Genomic DNA, 22,394 nt, shown 5'->3' on the forward strand with positions numbered 1-22,394 from the left:
TGTTCTCGCCCGGGCCGTTCCAGCCCGCCTTCTTTCATGATGTCAGTGATCCCGCGGGGTTGCCCTGGACCTCCCAGGAACAGGAAACCTTGGTCGGCCTTGCTTCTCGTCCAGTTGTTCTTTTCCTCCCTCATAAATAGCCAGCGACCTCTGTGCTGTGGCTACACAGTGTCGTTTCCAGGAGGACATCCTGCCTTCATATCCATTCATCTCCATTCCTTGGCTAGTCTGGCCTTCAATTCACCCAGAGTAGTGCCGCTAGACTCACCATTGTCACGAACTCTCGTCGAAGCTCTTTCCGAAGCTCCTCTACTTGTGACAGGTAGTATTATTCGAGTTCACAATGTCCTCTCCACAGCAGGTTTATCTGCTGCCTCTGAAGGATGATGGATCGCCCGATGTTCCTGGAGGATACCTCTACCTCCCTTCTCCCACGGACCCGCCATATTTGCTTCGCTTTGTCATTGAAGGCAGCAGCTCAATCTGTAGAGAGGGTGCTTTATGGGTTAACATCCCCGAGAAGGGTGAATCTTTCAATCGGTCTGCTTTTCGGAGCTTTAGGTAAGAGAAATGCATGGTTACAAGTTTATCAACCTTTGACATTTTCCATGAATCTAGCCTATCCCCGGATTTCAACAAGAACATTCAGATTGATGTCCCCATCACCTCTGCGGGTTCCTTCGCCTTCTATGTGACCTTCTCCCCGCTTCCTGAGTTCTCCGTCCTATCAACACCCACCCCAGAGCCAACGAGGACTCCAACCCACTATATCGATGTCTCACCCAAGTTGACTCTTCGCGGTCAAGATCTTCCACTTAATGCTCTTTCTATATACTCTGTGATTTCAAAGTTCATGGGACAGTATCCCAAGGACTGGGAGAAGCACCTCAACGGCATTAGCCAACGTAATTACAATATGGTTCATTTCACGCCCCTGATGAAGCGCGGAGCTTCGAACTCACCTTATAGCATCTTTGATCAGCTTCAATTTGATGACGCCGTGTTCCCCAATGGTGAAGGCGATGTTGCGCGTCTTGTTTCTAAGATGGAGGATGAATATGGGCTTTTGTCGCTTACGGACGTTGTCTGGAACCACACTGCCCATAACAGCAAATGGCTGGAGGAACACCCAGAAGCTGGTTACAGTGTCGAAACTGCCCCATGGCTTGCGGCAGCGCTGGAGCTGGACACTGCACTGCTGAAATTCGGCCAAGAACTCTCCACTCTTGGGCTGCCCACCGAGTTCCCAACTGTGGACGAATTGATGAAAGTCATGAATGCTATGCGGGACAAAGTCATTTCTGGAATACGACTATGGGAGTTCTATGCCATTGATGTGAAGGCCGACACACAGAGAATACTCGATCAATGGAAAACATCCAAAGACCTTGATCTAACAGACAAGAAATGGGCGCAACTCAACCTTTCAGACTACAAGAACTGGACTTTGAAACAACAAGCAACTTTTATTCGAGAACACGCTATACCCACCTCGAAGCAGGTCTTGGGGCGGTTTAGCAGAGCTGTTGATTTGCAATTTGGGGCAGCTATACTGACAGCCCTTTTTGGTCCGCACGATCCTCCGACATCTGACACTAATGCAGTCGAGGAGAGTCTGTCCAAAATACTTGACGAGGTCAATCTTCCATTCTATGAGGAGTACGATGGAGACGTCTCGGAGATTATGAATCAAGTCTTCAACCGGATAAAGTATCTAAGGATTGACGACCATGGTCCCAAGCTCGGCGCCGTCACGGCACAAAGCCCTTTAATTGAAACGTACTTCACGAGGCTGCCTCTGAACGATGTTACCAAGAAGCACAAGAAAGAGGCGCTGGCTCTGGTGAATAACGGCTGGATATGGAACGCTGATGCTCTGAGGGACAATGCGGGGCCCGACTCTAGGGCTTATCTGCGACGTGAAGTAATCGTCTGGGGCGATTGCGTGAAGCTGAGATATGGCAGTTGTCGTGACGACAATCCTTTCCTCTGGGATTTCATGACAGACTACACTCGTCTTATGGCCAAATATTTCTCAGGTTTTCGCATTGACAATTGCCATTCGACACCATTAGTGGTTGCCGAGTACCTGCTAGATGAGGCACGCAAAGTTCGACCCAATCTGACCGTTTTTGCGGAACTATTCACTGGCTCGGAGGAAGCTGACTATATATTTGTCAAACGTCTCGGCATAAATGCGCTTATCCGTGAAGCCATGCAGGCCTGGAGTACAGGGGAACTGAGCCGTCTTGTTCACCGTCATGGCGGACGTCCGATTGGTAGTTTCGATCTTGACTTGCCTTCTTCAGGTAGTAGTCATGCGATTGCTTCTTCTGGTCTTGACTCCAGCAAAGAGAAAGTTGCTCATATCCGACCTACACCAGTTCAGGCCTTATTCATGGATTGCACCCATGACAACGAGATGCCTGCGCAGAAGAGAACCGCAAAAGATACTTTACCAAATGGCGCTCTGGTGGCCATGTGTGCCTCGGCCATTGGCAGCGTCATCGGTTACGATGAAGTATATCCCCGGCTTGTCGATCTCGTTCATGAACATCGGCTATACTTTTCTGAATTTTCAGAGGCCCCCGAGACTGGGCTAAACTCTCTTCAGGGAGGAATAGGAGGCATCAAAAAACTACTCAATGACCTTCATACTAGAATGGGTGTTGAAGGGTATGATGAAACGCACATCCATCATGACGGCGAGTATATCACAGTGCACAGGGTGCATCCTAGAACACGGAAGGGTGTTTTCTTGATTGCACATACAGCCTTTCCTGGTCAAGACGGAAAATCGGTTCTGGCGCCCACACATCTTGTCGGTACTCATGTCAAGCATATCGGGACGTGGCTCTTAGAAGTTGATGCAAGCCAAACTACTAAGGAGCGGATACAAGCAGACAAATCCTATCTACGAGGCCTGCCGAGCCAAGTTAAAACGTTTGAAGGTACCAAGATCGAGGAGTCTGGCAAAGATACCATCATATCTGTTTTGGATTCTTTTGTTGCCGGGTCTATTGCCTTGTTTGAGACATCCATGCCGAGTGTTGAACATGCAAGTGGACTGGACAATTATATCACCGAAGGCGTGGATCATGCATTCTCGGATCTCAGCTTAGTTGATCTGAACTTCGCGCTTTACCGCTGCGAAGCAGAGGAGAGAGACTCAAGTAAGGGCCAGGACGGGGTTTACGACATCCCCGGCCATGGGCCTTTGGTCTATGCCGGTCTACAGGGGTGGTGGAGCGTCCTTGAGAACATCATTAAATACAACGAACTCGGCCACCCACTGTGTGATCACCTGCGAAATGGACAGTGGGCTCTGGACTATATTGTGGCTCGCTTGGAAAAGCTGGGCCACACGGACGAACACACTGCCCTTGGCAGGCCAGCTGCATGGCTTCAGGAAAAGTTTCAAGCCGTCCGTCAGCTGCCAAGTTTCCTTTTACCCCGGTACTTTGCAATAATCGTTCAGGTTGCCTACAATGCTGCCTGGAAGCGAGGCCTTCAACTTCTGGGACCGCACATACAGAAAGGGCAAGAATTCATTCATCAGTTAGGTATGGTGAGTGTCCAACAAACTGGATATGTGAATTCAGCGTCTTTGTGGCCCACGAAGAAGGTACCCAGTCTTGCAGCTGGCCTACCACATTTCGCGGTAGACTGGGCAAGGTGTTGGGGTCGCGACGTGTTCATTTCACTCAGAGGCCTCCTTCTGTGCACAAGTCGCTTTGAGGATGCCAAAGAGCATATAACTGCATTTGCGAGTGTATTGAAGCATGGCATGATCCCGAATCTTTTGAGCAGTGGGAAGCTCCCGCGCTACAATTCTCGGGATTCTGTTTGGTTCTTCCTGCAATCCATCCAGGATTATACCAAAATGGCGCCAGATGGTTTGAGGCTTCTAGATCATAAGGTTCCCAGGCGTTTCCTACCATACGATGATGTATGGTTCCCGTATGATGACCCTAGGGCCTACTCGCAAAATTCGACTATATCCGAAATAATTCAGGAGGTCTTCCAGCGACATGCACAAGGACTCTCCTTCCGGGAATACAACGCGGGACCTGACCTTGACATGCAAATGACACAGGCTGGTTTTCAGATTGATGTCAAAGTCGACTGGGAAACAGGACTGATATTCGGTGGCAGTCAATACAATTGCGGGACATGGCAGGACAAGATGGGTGAGAGCGCGAAAGCTGGTAACAAAGGCGTACCTGGTACGCCACGTGACGGGGCAGCCATTGAGATCACCGGGCTAGTGTACAGCGCCTTGACCTGGGTTGCCGAACTGCACGAGCAAGGCCTTTACAAACATGATGGAGTCGACATTGGCGATGGGGAATCCATCTCTTTCAAGGAGTGGGCGTCAAGAATTCGGGCCAACTTCGAGCGCTGTTACTATGTTCCTCTACAGCCAAAGGACGATGGCCAGTACGACATTGACGCAAACATCATTAATAGACGGGGAATTTACAAGGATCTGTACAGGTCTGGTAAGCCATACGAGGATTATCAGCTTCGTTCCAATTTCCCGATAGCCATGACCGTCGCTCCAGACCTGTTCACTTCATCCAAAGCACTCGCAGCTCTCGCTCTTGCCGACGAGGTTCTGGTAGGGCCGGTAGGAATGGCAACCCTTGACCCTTCGGATCTCAATTACCGCCCTAACTACAATAACTCGGAGGACTCGACCGACTTTGCAACTGCCAAAGGCAGAAATTACCACCAAGGTCCTGAGTGGGTTTGGCAGCGTGGGTACTTCCTCCGCGCCTTTTTGCACTTCGACCTTGCTCGCAGGACGACGCCGGCAGAACGGACAGAGACTTACCAACAGATTACTCGACGTCTGGAGGGTTGCAAACGGGCTTTGAGGGAAAGTCCATGGAAGGGCCTTACCGAACTAACGAACAAGAATGGCGCACACTGTGCAGACTCCGTATGTCTTGAATACCTTTCTTTGCTGTCTACTCAATTCTCTGTCGTGCCGATCAATCTTGGCTAACCTTATATTTTTATAGTCCCCGACCCAAGCATGGTCAGCTGGATGTCTGCTTGACTTGTATTATGATGCATCACGGCATTCACAGAACTAGATAATGTATTGTCCATGTCATTTCCCTCTGGCACTGGTCAACCTGATCATGAGTTCGGAGTACATGTTTGTCGAATCTTAGAGAATAGAAAGATCTTAATTGTGCTGGCCTGATCCTTGAATCGTATGACGCCGGGCCGTCTGTAGTTGCGTTTGCGGCAAGCGGCATAAAAAACGGTCGCTGAATAAGCCACGTGCACAACTCATCGCCAACTAGAACGAGACGAGACTAGTACTTTTGAGTTTGGGTTCGTCAACATATGTTTTAGCAAACGATGCCCGACTCGGGTCCAATTTGCCGTTCCTAGCGCGAAGATTGCGGTGTAGAGTGTTAGTATCGGTGTCGCCTGACTTCTCCAGCTCTGTTTTTCGCGTCCAAGCAACATCCTCCAGGTCGCGAGTCCGTCTACAATCTAAAGCGTGACCCAGGCCCCTGACGTCAGTTGTTTTTGACCTACGCATCCTCCCGAGCACAAACGTTTCCGAATGCATTAACAAAGCTGAACATCATCCACTACATCCCCGGCGCAGAACATCTGCTTTTGGAGCGTCATGTCTCTCACGGAATCCGCCGCGGCAGCCATGCTGACCGCCGCGGTCGTGGTAGACAGTCCCATTGACGTGCATGAGCCTCGTTGGGATGACCAGACGAGGGGCCGCGATTTGTACACACAACTAGTGATCAGTTTACTCGTCGGGCTCAGCGCCTTTTTCTCCTTCTGTGTAAGTCTTTGCGGAACGCAAGAATGAATGGAATTCCTCTAACAGCTCGCGTCTCTTATAGGTTCTACGACCGAAATGGACCGAACTATACGCCGCTCGGCGACGACAACGCTGCGCAGCTTCATACTTGCCCGAACTACCCGATAGTTTCTTTGGCTGGATACCTGTACTATATCGGATCACTGATGAGCAGGTGCTGGAGTCTGCAGGCTTGGATGCTTTCGTTGTAAGTTCTGTCTTTCACCTCAACTACGAGCTGGATATCAGAATTGGTCTTGGCTGACACGGAGTTGTTATCATAGTTTCTCACTTTCCTGAAATTCGCCATTCGATTCCTCTCCGCTATATTCTTCTTCGCCTTGGTTATCATTCTACCGACACACTACAAGAATACCGGTAAATCGGGGGTTCCGGGTTGGGATGACGATGATGACGAGACATTCGATGGAGACAAAGACAAGAAGAAGATCATATCGGATCCGAACTACTTGTGGATGTATGTCATTTTTACATACATTTTCACTGGGCTTGCTGTCTACATGCTCATCCAAGAGACCAATAAGGTTATCCGCACGAGGCAAAAGTACCTTGGAAGCCAGACCAGTACGACCGATCGGACTATTCGCTTGTCTGGGATACCTCCGGATCTGGGGACCGAGGAGAAGATCAAGGAATTCATGGAAGGCCTCAAAGTGGGTAAGGTCGAGAGTGTCACACTGTGTCGGGACTGGCGCGAATTAGACCACCTGATCGACGAGCGACTGAAACTTCTGCGAAATCTCGAGCGGGCTTGGACTAGACACCTGGGCTACAAACGGGTTAAGGCAAGTCCAAACGCGCTGACCTTGCTGCACCAGCAGCCGCGTGGCTCTAGTATTGTATCAGATGGGGAGAGTGAACGGATTCAACTTCTCTCTGAAGGAGGACGCGATCATGTTACGGACTATGCACACAAGCGGCCAACAGTGCGCATTTGGTATGGGCCTTTCAAGCTACGCTATAAGAACATCGATGCGATCGATTACTATGAAGAAAAGCTACGTCGTCTCGACGAGAAGATCCAGGTTGCTCGCCAAAAGGAATATCCGCCTACTGAGGTCGCCTTCGTCACGATGGAGTCGATTGCCGCGTCTCAGATGGTTGTACAAGCCATACTTGATCCTCACCCCATGCAACTGCTCGCTAGACTGGCACCAGCACCAGCTGATGTCGTGTGGAAAAACACCTACCTCCCGCGCTCGAGGCGGATGATGCAATCCTGGTTCATCACTGTGGTCATTGGCTTCCTGACTGTATTCTGGTCGGTGCTTTTGATTCCCGTTGCCTATCTGCTTGAGTACGAGACTCTCCACAAGGTGTTCCCTCAATTAGCCGACGCTCTTGCTCGGAACCCACTTGCCAAGTCCCTTGTGCAGACTGGTCTGCCGACCTTGGTCCTCTCGCTGTTGACTGTCGCTGTGCCTTACTTGTATAACTGTATGATATACCCCACCGTTTTGTTCATGTCAAATCTCAGCGCTAACCTGATCACAGGGCTCTCGAACCATCAAGGCATGATGTCCCGAGGTGACATTGAGCTGTCAGTCATATCGAAGACCTTCTTCTTCTCTTTCTTCAACCTCTTCCTTGTCTTCACGGTGTTCGGAACTGCGACTACATTCTACGGGTTCTGGGAGAATCTGCGAGACGCCTTCAAAGATGCTACGACCATAGCCTTTGCCTTGGCCAAGACTCTGGAAAACTTTGCACCATTTTACATTAACTTCCTATGTCTTCAAGGAATAGGATTGTTCCCGTTCCGCCTCCTAGAGTTCGGAAGTGTTGCCATGTATCCCATCAACTTTCTGGCCGCTAAGACACCTCGGGATTATGCTGAGCTATCCACACCCCCTACATTCAGTTACGGGTATTCCATTCCGCAGACGGTTCTGAGCCTTATCATCTGTGTGGTATACAGCGTGTTCCCTAGCTCATGGTTGATATGCCTATTCGGGTTGATTTATTTCACCATCGGCAAATTTATTTACAAGTACCAGCTTCTGTACGCGATGGATCATCAGCAGCATTCGACGGGACGCGCATGGCCGATGATCTGCAGTCGAATTCTGATGGGCTTGATGGTTTTCCAGCTCGCCATGATCGGCGTGCTTGCCTTACGCCGGGCTATTACGCGCTCTTTGCTTATTGTGCCTCTCCTGATGGCAACCGTATGGTTCAGCTATTTCTTTGCACGGACCTACGAGCCTCTTATGAAGTTCATCGCTCTAAAGAGCATTGACCGCGAGCGGCCTGGTGGGGGGGACATCTCCCCGTCCCCGTCTTCGACCTTCTCTCCTCCATCCGGCCTCGACCGCGATTCTTTTCCGATCCGCATCGGTGGTCAAGAACTCGGATTGCGGCTGAGGAAGTATGTCAACCCAAGCCTGATCCTGCCTCTCCACGATGCATGGCTTCCGGGACGTACGATGGTTCCGGAACTCCAGGGAGAACTGGAGCACCGCAATTCCGAAAATAACGCGGCCGATGAGTCCGTCTGAGGCTGCACCATAAGCGCCGAAGTTGACTTATTCCACAATATCACAATCGATCGATCACTAACACTGCCTATATATATGTATTACTTTCTAATCGCCCCCTTGTTGTATGAGTTGCTTTTCCCCGCCATGATCTACGATGCTATGCCTTTGATGTCATAGATGGCCATGTACGCCTGATAGTCTCACACCCTCGGGGTGAGACGGTCAATTCTTACGCGCTGTGATTTCCACGCGATCAGATTTAGATGTTACTCATCTTTGTTCATAATGGTTTCCTTATCTCTCGTTTAGTGATACCAGAAGCCTTCCTATAGGAGGTTTCATTCGATGCATTGATGCCAATATAGCTTGCATGTACTATCAATTTATGTACTCTAGGGAGGATTCCAGATGCTCTTGTCGATATTTGCTATTAATGAACCTCGTAGCCTGGGGCCTTTCTGATCCATGCAAACTTCCGTATCAGGCTAAGAAGCTCCTCATGGGCTTGGCTATGTGACAGCACCAGTTTCCTGCGTCTTTTTCCATAAGAATTATACCCAGCTATTTCCTTTTACAAAGTGACACCAGCGAGTCGAGTATAGGAAGTGGACATAGTCCCGTGACATTTTGCGCAAAATCTTGGCTGGCCTCCATAAAGTAGTCACTATCTCACCAGAGCATACCATCTACATCATCTTACCCTCAACAAAAAAAAAAGGGGAAAGCAAGATCCCTGAAACAGCGCAAATCATTAGCGAGGTTTCAATTGATGGGTTTTCGGGTATACTGTACAAGTCAATTGATTGGGTTACTTGATGCTCTCGCAAGCTGATATAGTCCTCTCACGTTACGTATCCTACGATCATCATCATTACAGTGTATATGTCTCTAAGGCACGCAGGCCAGGGGCCATGAACGGCAGTTTCAATGCTTGAGACCTTCTGTCAAGTTGTCCTCAGGTAACCCAATGACACAAGCCTAATATCTGTCCTATAGTATATAAATTCCCACAATACTATCCGTACATAACATATGAGCCACGGAATTTCACCGAAATCTTTTGAAGGAAAACGTGTACTACAATCCGAAAGAAGTAGAATAGAACATGAAATAGACGTCACTTTTTCTCATCTCATCCAAGAAGCATAAACAAATGAATCAACAACCGCTAGAAGAAATAAATCCGATCCGTTTAATCAACCCATGCGTCGAGAGAACAATAATGGTATGGCTGAGCATAACGTGTTGAACCCCATATAGGAACAAGTTTTAACAGCAATGCAGAAAGAGGAAAGAGAAGAAAAGAGACATGTCCCAACTGGTGACTAATTTATTGGGAGTTGCCGTTGCCATTGACAGCAAGCTTCTCCCGGCGGGTGCGCACAGCCTGTGCCAGGTTCTCCAGAACAAGTTCCGTATCTTCCCAGTGGATGCAGGCGTCGGTAATACTGACACCGTACTTGAGGCCGGCCTTGCCCTCGGGAGGGACCTTCTGGTTGCCTGTTGTGGTGATGTTAGTTGGATGGTAATGTACAAAGTGTAGGGAATGGAGGTGGATCATACCCTCGTTGATGTTGCTCTCAATCATGACACCCATGATGGCGGTCTCTCCAGCAGCAATCTGCTCGGCCAGAACAGCAGCCACCTTAGGCTGATTCTTGTGGTCCTTCTGAGAGTTGCCGTGGCTGCAGTCGACCATAAGGCGGGGAGGCATGCCCTTGGCGATCAGCTTGGCCTTGGCCTCGGCGATGCTCTGAGCATCGAAGTTGGGGCCCTTCTTGCCACCACGGAGAATGACGAAGCAGTCGGGGTTGCCCACGGTGCCGACGATCGCAGCGACACCGGGCTTGGTGACGGACAGGAAGTGGTGGGGGTGCTTGACGGAGCCGATAGCATCGACAGCGACGTCCAGGGAGCCGTCGGTGCCGTTCTTGAAACCAACGGGGAAGGACAGACCCGAAGCCAGCTCACGGTGGACCTGGGACTCGGTGGTGCGAGCACCAACGGCGCCGACGGAAAGACAGTCGGCCAGGAACTGGGGGGAGATGGTATCCAACATCTCACTGGCGATGGGCATACCCTTGTTGGTCAGGTCGACGAAGAGTTGACGGGAGGTGCGCAGGCCCTTGTTGATCTTGAAGCTGTTGTCAATGTCGGGGTCGTTGATGAGACCCTTCCAGCCGACGGTGGTACGGGGCTTCTCGAGGTAGGAGCGCATGACAATCAGCAGCTCATCCTTGTACTTCTCCTTCATCTTCATGAGGCGATCGCAGTATTCGAGGGCCATTTCAGGGTCGTGGATGGAGCAAGGGCCGATGACAACCAGCAAACGGCGACGGTCGGTGTCTGTTCCTTGGACGACAGCAATAGCCTCCTCACGACCTTCCATGACCGTTTGCCGGGACTTCTCCGTCATGGCGATTTCATGTTGAAGAAGGTTGGGGGGTGTGAGAGGATTGTATCCACGGACTGTAGAGGAACAGAGAGACCGAGGGTTAACGAGGGACGGAAATTTGCAAGAGGTGAGTCATGGGCGCACTTACTTCTGGAATCCTCGAGGGAGCATCTGTCCCCGACATTAGGATTTTCGATGAAGAACTGGAGGTAGCATGAGTATTAATATTGCCATTGAGAAGGTTGAAATGCTGGAAAAAGCAAAAACGTACCGACATGGTGGTGCGGCGGGGTAGCAAGTGGACAGACGGAGGGGCAGATGAGAGAAGGAGAGGCGATAAAGTCGCAGCTTAGATAGGTAGATAGTATGCCCGACGGGAGGTACGGATGAGTAAGTCGGATGGGAAGATCGGTTCAGTGGATCGATGAGAGTTCAATAGAATAGTAGTAGATTTGATTGATATCTTGAAAATTCGAGATTGCAACCGGGTGGAATCACAACGAATATATAGGAAAGATGTATGAGAGAAGAATCACTGGAATTGTCTCCTTGCAGAGTCTCTCAAAAAGCAAAAGCGAGAAAAAAAAAGTACTATTTCTTTGGCAGTGTCGAGTCATTCCTGCCTCATTGGGTAATAGACACGTGATTTTCCGGTGAGCGGACGAATGGGGCGAGGTCCAAAAAAGCGCCTCGCCCGCGGTATCGCCTGCCATTGGCTTACTTTGCCATTCGTCTCTCACTCCTTCTCTTCCTGCTCGGAGCAGCATGAATGGATACTCCGTAGTCCGTCATCCGCTATCCCGTACCACATGCCCGGGGCATGGTCCGGCGTTGGATGGTCAGTCAGCCTTAGCAATAGATGACGCCCCTGGAGCTGCCATTACGACCTGGAATGGGGGCGGAAACTTTGTATATAGTTTCGGATCATCCTGGCACGGAGGCTACGTTGGCACTAATCTCTCTCTGGATCTGGATTTCGCCCCTTGACTGTTGCAGAATACGAATTCATGCAGATACGACTAGCCGTGGCTGTAAGAAATAAGTACAGAGCCATCGCCCGAGCAAAGATGAGACAAATTTCAGTTGAAGTGTTTACTATCCGGATCCGAATCAGCCCGGACCGGAAACCTCGTCATTGAAGTCGGAGCATCAAAAGCTGAAATGATGAGACGATGAGGCCAAGCTTCAGTTCATTTTCTCAACTGCATGCGATCCTGAAGCTGCTTCTCGTCCCGCTCTAGACGCTGCATCAACTCCTGGCATACTTCGGTATGGTGTTCGCGAATGGAGTTCATCTGTTGCTGGCACAGTCTTATTCGTTCTTCTTGGGCTTCGAAGAGCTGATCCAGCACCCGATGGCAATCTCGCCGATACATCTCCAAAACTTCGTTGATGGTCTTTTTCTCGCTCTCAATCTCTTGTATTATATGCTTGCGGCCAACTCAGTAAGAATAATTGGAATACCCAGGGTATGTCACCTACCTCGCTGGTCGCAAGAAGCATGCCTTGCGCTCTTTTGTGAAGCGCCTGCAGGCTGGATTGCCAGCTGGTGTGCTCCAGGACACCATCTGCGATATTATCCGACTTGGGCAAACCTGGCTGCGCCGATAATTGGTCTGGAACTATTGTCGCTCGAGGTAGGGAGTTGCATGTCGCATGAGGCTTGTTATCGCATCCCAATGTCAAATGTGCATCAGGACTTGATCGTGCGGGATTTCTAAGCGGGGTCTTGCTTGATGTAGGTTTACCTGCACATGCCATTAGACGATCCTGGAAAGTCAGTACTTCCTTCTCTCTGTTCGTGCGGGTCCCGGAATGCTTTGATCCTAGAATTACGTTTCGCTCGCATGAAGCAGATAGATCGTCATCTTGTGCACCAAATTCTCCATCTCTCAGGATCTCCCGAACGTGCTCACTGGTGGAGGACCTGTACTTCGTGCAGGACACATGTGGATACGTTTCGTCCACTCCGGTCCTGTCAACGATGCATCCACTTTTAATGCGGTACAAAAGGCGGGGGCTTCCATCAGAGTCAACGATGGTTGATCTGGGGGTGACTTTCAATCGCTTCGTGGGATACAAGTGATTTTTGTGAACAAGCCGCCTGGATTCTTCCTCGAAAGCATTTTTCGAGGCTTGCTCCCTTGTAGGTGGGTCATCTCGCATGTCGTCCGAACTGACCGCAGCTATCCTTCTCTTCTCTGGCCTAGTCCGCGGGCTTCTTATGCCCTCAGATGTGTTTTCATGCATGTCAGAACTGCAAATATTCTGCGCGGCCCCGAGGCTTCCAGGGCAAACTTCATAGGGAACATCTGCATCGGAACGATCCTCCTCTGCACACAATGGACTTGATACAGCGGAGCCAGCTGACTGAGACACCCTTTTTTGCTCCTCGTTGTCGATATTGAAAGAACTGCTCCTGCTCATGTGCCTTACGACAGAATCTTCTGCATAAATGTCATCCTCAAATCTGCCCGTGAATTGCTCTTTTGGTGTACTTAAGGGCAACTTATCATAAATGGGATATCTTTCTATGACAGACTTCGTGGGCTCGGACTTCTCCTGTACACCACTCTCTCCCACGGAAGCATATAATATATCTGACAAAACGAGTCCGTTTTCGTTTCTCGGCTTGTTTTGGGTCTTTATATGCTCTAAGCTGTGTTTTTTATGTCCGCCGGTGCCTGATGAAGGGTCTCCTTGCTGAAAAGCTGCAGACAGCTTGTTCCCGACTGCACGGCCCCTGCCCTGGAGTCCTTGTGGGGTCGGATGGCTCTCTGGAGAATTCAACTGATGGTTGTTGTCAATCATTCTACTTGTAGATAGCTGATGCTGGTGGCTTAGAAAACTTTCATTGTTCCTACAGGCTTGAATTCGAGGCGATCTAGTGCAGTTCTCTTCGTGTTGTGGTGTAGCAGAGCCATATCTAACGAAGTCATTATCTGGGTAGAGCTCGGCACATTTGGCCGTAGCACCTGCTCCATTTTTCTCCTCGTCAATGCTTTCAGAGCGGTTGTTGCTGGAACAAAGTATCAGCTTCGTTATGTCGGCATCTTCTGCAAGTGGTAACGCTGCTGTCGATTTATTGGTAATGTTTCCGATCTTTTTTGCAGGACGAGACGATTTATTCTTGCGCTTTGTGGCTAGTTTCCTTCCTTTGGCTGCTCTCCTTTTGCCCGGAATTGCCAAATGACTGCCGGTAAGAGACGTCTCACCAGGCATGGGGGATGACGAAGTTATGTCTGCATCTTTGAGAGGTGATCTCGCTTCATTATCGCTAGGTCGGAGATCCTCGTCCCAGTCAACAGCAGCTTTGGAGCTGGCTGTATATACCTTCTGTTTGGGATGTCGCGTATATATGACCATAGACTCTTGAGTATTAGATAGATGGTTTTTTCCTCTATTCCCACTCCGCAAGTGACCTGTTATTCTTCTTTTAGTATCTGCTCTTGGTGCAAATCTGCCGTTTGGCTTCTCCGGTACTCTGGTCAGTGATGGGTTTGATGTTGGCATGGGAGGTTCACCCGCGTACTGTGCCCGTTGATGATCCTGAGAGCTGTTACGCTTTGAAAGAACATGTGCCAGGTTCTCATTATTAGTATTCCCTTCCTCGAGCATTTCTGGGTGTTTCTCCAGCACTTGCCGAGACTTTTGTATCGAGACGAAACCTGTGCAGGGTCCCTCCTGCCCCTGTATATTGTTGGGTGGAATTCCAGAAGATTTCCTTGCGACTTCATCGCCTGTATCCAATTCCATCACCATTGAAGAAGACCTCCGGAATACACTATCTGTATCTACAGAGGTTCGGTCATTCCGACAGAACTCCTCGATTGCCATTCGCAATTCACAAGGATCTTCATCGGACAATATGCTCAAAGTTTGGCCCCCGAAGCATAGGCGTTTGCCGCTTTTCACGATTAGTCTATGCTGAGAAAGGTCTAATATTAGACGATATGTCTTAGTTTTGTCCGTAACCGAGCGCACTGGTAGACACATGCTCTGAGTGTAGACGTCAACGTATTCTAGGCACATTCTCGCTGTGTCCTGCCGATAGCTCATGAACGTCAAGCATCCATCACCGATCATGGCGAGAACGATTCCTTCAATCAGGAGCGTCGTGTCGATGCCTATTGCGTGAAGGAGAAAGCATCGTCGAAGCTGGGATGTCGTACTTAAGTCTATCGATTTCGATGGCATTGCCGCATCTGATAGGACAACCGTATCGAATAAGATTTGAAAGTGCTGCAGCGGATCATCTTCATATGACGGCATAGTATGAAAGAACCTGACTCTATCCGTGCTATTGTCTGGCGGCCAGAGAACTTTGTCGCTCAGTCCCAAGTTATGTAGTGCATGAATCATGATTGTTGCGAGCAGTTTCAAGGCACAGTTGCCGTTGAGTATGATGTACGAGAGTCTAGTCAACGCTTCGCGTTAGCACAATCAATCTCGCTCACATCATATAAACATATAATACCGTGACATGTCCACCTCTTGGGATGTAACGAAGGAAGCATGATTATGCTCTGGCTCCGAAAGTATCTCCAGAAACATTTTGCCGGCCTGTTCACCATGAGAATCGGTATAACCACATATTTGTCTTTATCTCACCAATTTCCGTAGCCAAGTGGCCTGCCCTTCGGTGGAATATAGTAAGTATAGTTTGCTCAGTATTCTTTCTTGAAGCAAGCGGGTTCTGTCCCCAATCCTTGGGCTTGCTACTTGGTATACCATATGTCCCGAGTCCTTCATGTATTGCGGTTCATCCTATGGAAAGCATTAGAGAGCTAAGACGTGCAAGTATAGGTATCCAGCAAACCAGCAGCAGAAAAAGTCCATTCTTCAGTCTGGTTTCCTCGTCTGAATTGAGCAGTAAGTATGCCAGGCAACGCAGTGAAGAGCGGTCAAGCCCCTGAAGTATTCGCTTTGAATGCCGTTTCAGGATGGACAGTAGTTGGTGTATCTTGCAATTATCGACCTTAGACACATGATATAGCAGGGCCTGGATCAGCTGGTCCGAGAATGTATAAAGTCGAGGATCACGCAGAAGACAAGTATGATAAGGCTTCGAAATTAGGAAACTATTCTCAGTATCACCTCTAATATTCATCACAGAGGCCAGCTGCGAGGCTAGCTCTGAGATGCAAGCCCATTGTGATTCTTCCTGAGACGCATCAACAAGCAAAGAAGCCATTTTGCCTTCTTTAATTCGAGGTTTGGGGAGTATTATAGACTTGAGTGGCAGTTGATGGGAGCTACGGAATCAAAGACCGTAAGAGGTTTTATCACATGACGGTGTATTTGCACTTGACCAGAATGGCCTCATTCATTTGTCGTCTCCAATTACGCCTAATCTCCAGTTGCTCTATTTGGTTCTCAGCATTCAAAACTTTGATAGTAATAGCGAAGCTTGTCAAGAGGGCCATTGACTCGAAGTATCTCTCCAATATAAGCGAGCAAGCGCAAGCCAGATACATTAACATGACCTATATCTCACTCAATCCATGTGTTTATTTTATACGCCACAGCCAGTAAGCTTCATGCATACTCCTTGATATAAGTGCTATTTAGAGCCTGCTAACATTCATCAAAGCCAGCAAAATTTATTCCTTGATGTGCAGGCTCCGATGTGTGGTACGCACCTTGCCTTCTGGCTCACAATGACGAAGTCAAATCCCACAATGAACCGATTAATGTTGCGTGCGCAAATCTTGAGCAGAAGCATTTGCGTACAACTAGCAGCTATTATTAGATGGGAAGAATTAAAGCCCTCCTTTTCCAAGACAATGTTGGGTGAAAATAAGCATTGCACGATAAGGAGTCTACGATGGACAACCAGCATAAGCTCCGCTTCGCTTCCGCAGGGCCCCAATCAGTCCCTAACTTGATTAGCTAGATATCGCGCGATAGTGCGCTAGCAAGCACAATACTTCCACTGGGAAGTATATCAATATCACATCCCCCCGGGTCTTTGGGAAGCTCTCAGGTTCACCGTCGAACATATTGGATGGTAATGGACGGAAATTCCCTGGAATTAGTGGATATTGGTAAGCCGGCTGCTGGAGTATCCGTCCCGAGGCTACTCCGGCTCCGCTCCAGTTAGGGAAGACGACCGGAATGCTTGTTATGCGTTTCCGCTGGGAGCCGTGGTGTCTGCATGACAGCCGTGGTACAAAGCACGGAGTCACTATTTATAATGGACATATACATTTGCTCACACCTTTGTCACCCTGGTTGACTAACGGACAGGAACTATTTTGACAAGATTTATTGACCAACTGAACCAGCCTGACCTATCTAGAAAGATGGCAGCAGTCAATCGAGACGAAGAAGGAGGCCACTCCATCCCTCGCACACGCCGCTCGAGCATGATCGAAACATACGAGCGACTCGGAGAAATCAGCCCTCTGACCGGTCACACACACCCCTCCCAACAGGATACCGGCCATTTTCTGCCTGAAACAACCCCCGAAAGGCGGCAAGTGTCGACAACAGATCGGTCTCTCGAGAAGGACGCCGACCTTGCGGACAAGGTTACTACCCATCATTTCGAGGAGATCGGAGACGGGAACCCACCACCTGACGAAACCGTTCTATACCTTGCCTACGGCTCGAACCTATGCTCGGAGACATTCCTGGGAAGGCGAGGCATCAAGCCGCTCTCTCAAATCAACGTCGTCGTTCCAGATCTATGGCTCACCTTCGATCTCCCAGGCATACCATACCTTGAGCCCTGTTTCGCAGCAACACGACTTCGAAAACCTCCAGCCCAAGAAAAAGACAATGCTTTAGACGGGAACGCTACAACGAAGGAGGCCTCGCGTCTCCTCCATAAGGACCCCGATTACAACCCCAGCATGCCCCTCGTCGGCGTCGTCTACGAGGTCACCCTCACAGACTACGCCCGGATAATCGCAACAGAGGGCGGAGGACGCGGATACGAAGACAAAGTCGTCGACTGCTACCCCTTCCCGAAGGCCTACAACCCCACAGACCCTCTCCCTGAGCGTCCAAGCACGAAGCCCTTCAAAGCCCACACGCTTCTATCCCCTGCCGTTGCCGAGGACTTACTGAAGGCTACTACACAAGACCAAGCTCTCACGAGCCGGAAACAATGCGGTTTCGTCTCGCGCTTTAGCCCTCTCATCCGCCCGAACCCATTCTACGCCCAGCCTTCGGCTCGCTATCTCAACCTGATCAGCATGGGCGCCGCTGAGCATGACTTTCCCGTTGCGTACAGGACATATCTTGCTGGGATTCAGCCTTATCGTATAACTACCCTGCGGCAGAAGATGGGCAAGGTGCTGTTTGCGGGTGTATGGATGACGCCGGTACTTCTGGTCTTGCTTTTGCAGAGGATTTCTGCGGGCTCTGATGGACGCAGCCCCCCATGGCTGGTTAGATTGGCGGATGCTGTGTTTTTTGCCATGTGGCAGTCGTATGATAATGTGTTTCGGGGTGTCTTCGGGGATGGGGAAAGGACAGTTGATGATGGTACTGCACGGTAATAATCTCTTGTTTCATCTAGATAAGAAGTATTTAGATGATGACGTTATTCTCACTGGTGATTGTATAATAAAAAGGCTGGTTTTTAAATAATGCAGATACAACCAAATAAATACATTGAGGCATTCTATTAAGCCTTCCCATAGTGAAAGACAGAACGGCTATTGTATACCAAAGCCCATACAACATGTGTAATAGCTAACAAAGGAAATTGTGACATTGGATCTTGAAGCAACATTTTCAACGGAGAATAAATATCTAGGGTACAGATACAAGTGTCCTGAGTAACATCTAACGAAACATGCAGAGACCATCGAATAGAGTGACAAGTTGAAGGAAATGGCGACGTGGGACCAACATAACTTGTTGGACGATGGATTATATCAAGGCTCACTGGCCGCCTGTATTTTTCCTCCACGGTGTGCAATTCATACAGTCCGCTGCAACATTCAGCGCCGGGAAACGGGGGGGCTGTACACAATCTTTCTCGTCTTGATCGGGGACCACTTGTAACGCTTAACCCAGACGCTGATGGCGAAGAGACCGGTCAGGAGGGTGATAGCCTTGACACCCATCTTCTTGCGGTCGTCCATCTCAGGCTCGGCAGCCCAGTTGAGGAACTCGACAACGTCCTTGGCCATCTGGGAGGTAGTGGCGGGGGTGCCATCCTCGTACTCGACAACACCATCGAAAAGAACACGGCCCATGGCAATGGCTAGATGTCGTTAGAATTAGTACTGAGCATAGGCGAATCAATTGTCAGGTGTAAACTGCAAATGTTGACATACCGGTACCGGGGAAGTAGGGGTTGAAGTTCATGCCAGCACCGACGGTGGCACCAGCCGGGGGCTCATCGGGGTAACCGGTCAGCAGACTGAAGATGTAGTTGCAGCCACCGTGACGGCCCTTGACGATCAAGCTGAGATCCGGGGGCAGGGCACCACCGTTGGCAGCACGAGCAGCCTCCTCGTTCTTGTAGGGAGCAGGGATGTAGTCGGACAGCTTTCCGGGACGCTTCTCGATCTCGCCCTGGTCGTTGGGCTCGGTGTCGTACTCGTTCTCCTCGGCCATGGCCTTCATCTCATCGACGGTGTGCATGACACCGACGAACGAGCGCCAAGGCACACGGGTCAGGGAGTGGCAGCTGGCACAGACTTCACGGTAGACCTGGAAACCACGACGGAGGCTGGAGTGCAAAACATGAGTAAGATGGCCGGTATCGGGGAGAGATGGCGAGGGTGTTATTCGCCCGCAATTGGAAGACTCACGCCTGGTGATCGAAGGTCTTGTTCCACTTGGCGTGCTCCCAAGGGTAAGCGGTAGGGTGCAATCTTGAATTCGATGTGCGTCAGTCTTGATGTCAAACAGTCGGAATCGGGAAGATGATGCCTCGGTCGGAGCAACGGAGCAGCCAGCAACGCGTTGACCATTCCCTCGAGCATCACCAATAATCCACTCACCCCTCCTCAGCAGGTGTCATGGCAAAAGCCTCCTGGCCATAGAGATACGCGGCGGATCCGAGAGCGACGGCGGTTGCGGCGGACGCAGTGAGTGTGAGGTGGAAGGGGGAGCTGGCGGATTCGGCACCGGCGGCGGAGGAAGACGCACGCTGGGTAATTCGTTAGTCAAAAACCCATATAGAAGCTTTCCTCTGCGATAGAGAAGCGATTGTCCTCGTCCATTGGGTTCAATGGACGGTCGATGTCGGGGAAGTTCGTACCGTGGAGGTCTTGTTCAAGGACTGGCGTGCGACGCCCCGGAAGGGCACGCTGCGCAAAACAGTACGTGCCAGCATACTGACGATGTGAAAGACCCTCCGGACAATGGGGTATTTAAGAAGGCACGATAGCCAAAGAAGGGGAGAGGGGAGGGGGAGGGGACAAGGCTGAGCGCACAGGAGAATGTGCTTTTGGAGGTGAAGTCGAGGTTGGTCGAACGGGTCAAGTTTCTCTTGGGTTTGGAATTGCCTAAACCCTCGTTCTGATTGGCTGCCGCCCCGGTCCTAACTGCCTTCGGTGAAAACCGCGACTTTTCGGAACAACAATTTTCGGCGGCCACCTGATAATTGCTGACCACCAACCCCATCTCCCCGTTCTCGCGATAACATAATAGGAGAAGTCCTACGAGAATGCATTCCGGGCTTCAATTTCATACGCCTATCAACAATTCCATCGCTTCGTCGTTAGCCTCCCAGCTCCTCACCCCTCGTTCCGTTCCTCCGCGCTGACCCCAGCACACACACTCCCCCATCAATCCCATCGCTCTCATTGGCCATTGGCTTGTGTTGTTCCCGAGAGCTGCTCTTCCGCCATAGTCATCGTCGCCTCCGTCTTAGCCTGCCATTCCGACGCTATCCCCATACGCAGCGCCTCAATCGCTGTCCGAATATCGCATCGGGTACCGTTACTATAAAGAATCAACGATAGAGCGGGTAGTCTTCGAACCGTGCGACCGCTAAGCCCCTAATCGCCATCGTCAATATCCCAACACATATACCGAGTGCTCATCTTCGTCCAGAATCACTAACCTCACTCTCAAAGACAGCATTAGCAAGTAGCGTGGGTATAGCATCGGGGAACGATCTATAGTGCAGCAGCACTTCGTCAAAAGTCGGGAGGGTGAGGTGTTCCGCAGCCTGCTCCACATACTGCAAAGCCGTCTGGGGATCGTCCGGAGTAACTTGGACCACGTCGAATGAAACACCCTCAATGAGTCCACTCTGGCTCAACTCCTCTAGGCAGTCCTTGTAGATATTATATATAGGTCTGCTAGATAGTTGCGGCATGTATTGTTTGATATCAACTCGATCGAGGAAAGCTTGGTCCTACACGCGAGTGCACGCCGTCAGCGTTAATGCATAGCACTCGGCGCTGAATAGGAGCTTACCAGCGCCGTAATCAAATTGCTGGTGCAGACGACGATAACATTCGAATGTTCTTTCAGCTTATCCAGCCCTGTGAGTACCGCATCGACTGCTCGAATGGCGTCGAAGGGCTCATTGCTGCTCAATGCCCGGTCTCTCCGAGCAACCAAGGTCTCTATTTCATCCATGAACACACAAACGAATGTATCTTCTTCCTCTTGGAGAAACGTCTCAATGTTATCAAACATCCCATTCACAAGTTTGCTACTCTCGCCGTAATACTTGCTTCCTAGTGAGTATGCGTTGATCTCAAATAGTTTGCTCTGGGGATAATCCTTTCCCAGGCGTATTGCAAGCTTCTGGGCAAGACCGCGACTAAATCAGTTAGCCACCAACCACACTCCATGTAATACATCCACAAGCCAAAGGCTTGTCTTCCCAGTTCCTGGTGGCCCCCATATGAGCAACAACCTGTTCCAATTGATAGTCCACTTATCGAGTTTATGAGCAGATAACGAGACTGCTCGAGTTAGATTAAGCCATGAGATGCAGGTTGTAAGGAAAGACGTCACCCATTCTGCTTATAACCGAAAGAAGCGTCGACTGAATTGGTTGATCGTAATCCAACCTATGCAAATGATCAGTTACTTTCAGCCTGGGAAGAACTAGCAGTTCAGCGTACGTCTCCCATAGTCCCTCCAGATCTATGCTCGGTAAGGCCAGTACTCTTGCCGTAGCGACTCCACCCCCGGCTTCTGTTGAATCCTCAAGTGCACTGGTCTTCTGCAAGATTTGTCGCTCTGATTTGGTACGTAGTTGGTACACTTGAACGTCCAATTGGACATCCTGAAGTCGATATGTACCAGAATCCAGATTGCCGCCGCTACATTCGGTCACGAGTATGAACTCCAGGGCTTGGGCATGTGGTTCGCTTAGACCCCCTGTTCATCGTCAGAAAGACGTTCGGAGGTTATCATCTTGGTAGATTCCTGACCGAAAGAATTGATAAACTGATCAACAGACATCACGATGTAATTATTGTGAAGCCATTCTGTAATCTCGTCCCTAACCTGCTGTTCCGTCAATTCATGAATCGCAAGTGTATCAAGCAGCCTACCAAATCAGTGCGAACGATCATGCCATCATTAGCATGTTTCACTCGAGCCTCAATGTGCAATATGGAGCGTTGAGACTCTTCCACTGGGTTTGCAACGCAACTGTTGACGCTCATGTCCATTTTGCTTGTGGGTTTGGGAGGGGAGACAGTTCAGTTAAGAGAGAATGAGG

General features: G+C 49.9%; 7 protein-coding genes across 7 annotated transcripts; 3 read left to right on the top strand and 4 right to left on the bottom strand.

The window, feature by feature from the left end:
• Window positions 1–83: 83 nt before the first annotated feature.
• Window positions 84–5,210, top strand: BO85DRAFT_445531 (putative glycogen debranching enzyme Gdb1). Its single transcript, XM_025659285.1, has 3 exons — window positions 84–561; window positions 619–4,945; window positions 5,028–5,210. The coding sequence occupies exons 1-3, from the start codon at window positions 344–346 to the stop codon at window positions 5,100–5,102; spliced, it is 4,620 nt and encodes a 1,539-aa protein (XP_025520031.1). The 5' UTR covers window positions 84–343; the 3' UTR covers window positions 5,103–5,210.
• Window positions 5,211–5,384: 174 nt separating this feature from the next.
• On the top strand, window positions 5,385–8,806 carry BO85DRAFT_389418 (putative DUF221 domain protein). Its single transcript, XM_025656744.1, has 4 exons — window positions 5,385–5,824; window positions 5,886–6,050; window positions 6,127–7,300; window positions 7,358–8,806. The coding sequence occupies exons 1-4, from the start codon at window positions 5,654–5,656 to the stop codon at window positions 8,359–8,361; spliced, it is 2,514 nt and encodes an 837-aa protein (XP_025520032.1). The 5' UTR covers window positions 5,385–5,653; the 3' UTR covers window positions 8,362–8,806.
• A 422-nt stretch (window positions 8,807–9,228) lies between these two features.
• On the bottom strand, window positions 9,229–11,325 carry BO85DRAFT_445534 (3-deoxy-7-phosphoheptulonate synthase). Its single transcript, XM_025659286.1, has 4 exons — window positions 11,010–11,325; window positions 10,887–10,941; window positions 9,907–10,812; window positions 9,229–9,843 (listed from the first exon to the last, which is right to left on the bottom strand). Exons 1-4 carry the CDS (start codon window positions 11,013–11,015, stop codon window positions 9,674–9,676), a joined length of 1,137 nt encoding a protein of 378 aa, XP_025520033.1. The 5' UTR covers window positions 11,016–11,325; the 3' UTR covers window positions 9,229–9,673.
• Window positions 11,326–11,444: 119 nt separating this feature from the next.
• BO85DRAFT_501794 (uncharacterized protein) lies at window positions 11,445–15,932 on the bottom strand (the record flags this gene model as incomplete). Its single annotated transcript, XM_025664180.1, has 5 exons — window positions 11,445–12,168; window positions 12,221–15,155; window positions 15,216–15,301; window positions 15,470–15,505; window positions 15,558–15,932. 5 exons carry the CDS (start codon window positions 15,930–15,932, stop codon window positions 11,929–11,931), a joined length of 3,672 nt encoding a protein of 1,223 aa, XP_025520034.1. The 3' UTR covers window positions 11,445–11,928.
• Window positions 15,933–16,658: 726 nt separating this feature from the next.
• Window positions 16,659–18,261, top strand: BO85DRAFT_126719 (uncharacterized protein). The gene has a single exon (XM_025653953.1). The coding sequence runs from the start codon at window positions 17,044–17,046 to the stop codon at window positions 18,244–18,246; it is 1,203 nt and encodes a 400-aa protein (XP_025520035.1). The 5' UTR covers window positions 16,659–17,043; the 3' UTR covers window positions 18,247–18,261.
• BO85DRAFT_413075 (ubiquinol--cytochrome-c reductase catalytic subunit CYT1) lies at window positions 18,251–20,175 on the bottom strand. The gene is made up of 5 exons (XM_025657591.1): window positions 19,965–20,175; window positions 19,705–19,853; window positions 19,513–19,575; window positions 19,033–19,430; window positions 18,251–18,959 (listed from the first exon to the last, which is right to left on the bottom strand). Exons 1-5 carry the CDS (start codon window positions 20,037–20,039, stop codon window positions 18,694–18,696), a joined length of 951 nt encoding a protein of 316 aa, XP_025520036.1. The 5' UTR covers window positions 20,040–20,175; the 3' UTR covers window positions 18,251–18,693.
• A 333-nt stretch (window positions 20,176–20,508) lies between these two features.
• On the bottom strand, window positions 20,509–22,344 carry BO85DRAFT_363133 (putative pachytene checkpoint component Pch2; the record flags this gene model as incomplete). Its single annotated transcript, XM_025655647.1, has 8 exons — window positions 20,509–20,706; window positions 20,772–21,068; window positions 21,131–21,482; window positions 21,507–21,630; window positions 21,680–21,735; window positions 21,790–22,048; window positions 22,102–22,177; window positions 22,225–22,344. 8 exons carry the CDS (start codon window positions 22,342–22,344, stop codon window positions 20,509–20,511), a joined length of 1,482 nt encoding a protein of 493 aa, XP_025520037.1.
• Window positions 22,345–22,394: the final 50 nt, after the last annotated feature.

The sequence above is a fragment of the Aspergillus piperis genome, assembly GCF_003184755.1.
Source record: "Aspergillus piperis CBS 112811 unplaced genomic scaffold BO85scaffold_2, whole genome shotgun sequence".
In the NCBI taxonomy this organism is placed as follows: domain Eukaryota; kingdom Fungi; phylum Ascomycota; class Eurotiomycetes; order Eurotiales; family Aspergillaceae; genus Aspergillus; species Aspergillus piperis.

What these genes read in the sequence shown, in the direction of transcription:
- BO85DRAFT_126719 (XM_025653953.1), top strand. Translation starts at nt 17,044, where the DNA reads ATGGCAGCAGTCAATCGAGACGAAGAAGGAGGCCACTCCATCCCTCGC.
- BO85DRAFT_445534 (XM_025659286.1), bottom strand. An exon ending in CTCCCTCGAGGATTCCAGAA is followed by an intron (nt 10,813 to 10,886) that starts GTAAGTGCGCCC and finishes GTTCCTCTACAG; the next exon opens with TCCGTGGATACAATCCTCTC. An exon ending in TGAGAGCAACATCAACGAGG is followed by an intron (nt 9,844 to 9,906) that starts GTATGATCCACC and finishes TCACCACAACAG; the next exon opens with GCAACCAGAAGGTCCCTCCC.
- BO85DRAFT_389418 (XM_025656744.1), top strand. Translation starts at nt 5,654, where the DNA reads ATGTCTCTCACGGAATCCGCCGCGGCAGCCATGCTGACCGCCGCGGTC. An exon ending in CAGGCTTGGATGCTTTCGTT is followed by an intron (nt 6,051 to 6,126) that starts GTAAGTTCTGTC and finishes TTGTTATCATAG; the next exon opens with TTTCTCACTTTCCTGAAATT. An exon ending in TGTGCCTTACTTGTATAACT is followed by an intron (nt 7,301 to 7,357) that starts GTATGATATACC and finishes ACCTGATCACAG; the next exon opens with GGCTCTCGAACCATCAAGGC.
- BO85DRAFT_413075 (XM_025657591.1), bottom strand. Translation starts at nt 20,039, where the DNA reads ATGCTGGCACGTACTGTTTTGCGCAGCGTGCCCTTCCGGGGCGTCGCA. An exon ending in CCTTGAACAAGACCTCCACG is followed by an intron (nt 19,854 to 19,964) that starts GTACGAACTTCC and finishes CGAATTACCCAG; the next exon opens with CGTGCGTCTTCCTCCGCCGC. An exon ending in AAGACCTTCGATCACCAGGC is followed by an intron (nt 19,431 to 19,512) that starts GTGAGTCTTCCA and finishes TTTGCACTCCAG; the next exon opens with CCTCCGTCGTGGTTTCCAGG.
- BO85DRAFT_445531 (XM_025659285.1), top strand. Translation starts at nt 344, where the DNA reads ATGTCCTCTCCACAGCAGGTTTATCTGCTGCCTCTGAAGGATGATGGA. An exon ending in TCTGCTTTTCGGAGCTTTAG is followed by an intron (nt 562 to 618) that starts GTAAGAGAAATG and finishes CCATGAATCTAG; the next exon opens with CCTATCCCCGGATTTCAACA. An exon ending in GCGCACACTGTGCAGACTCC is followed by an intron (nt 4,946 to 5,027) that starts GTATGTCTTGAA and finishes ATATTTTTATAG; the next exon opens with TCCCCGACCCAAGCATGGTC.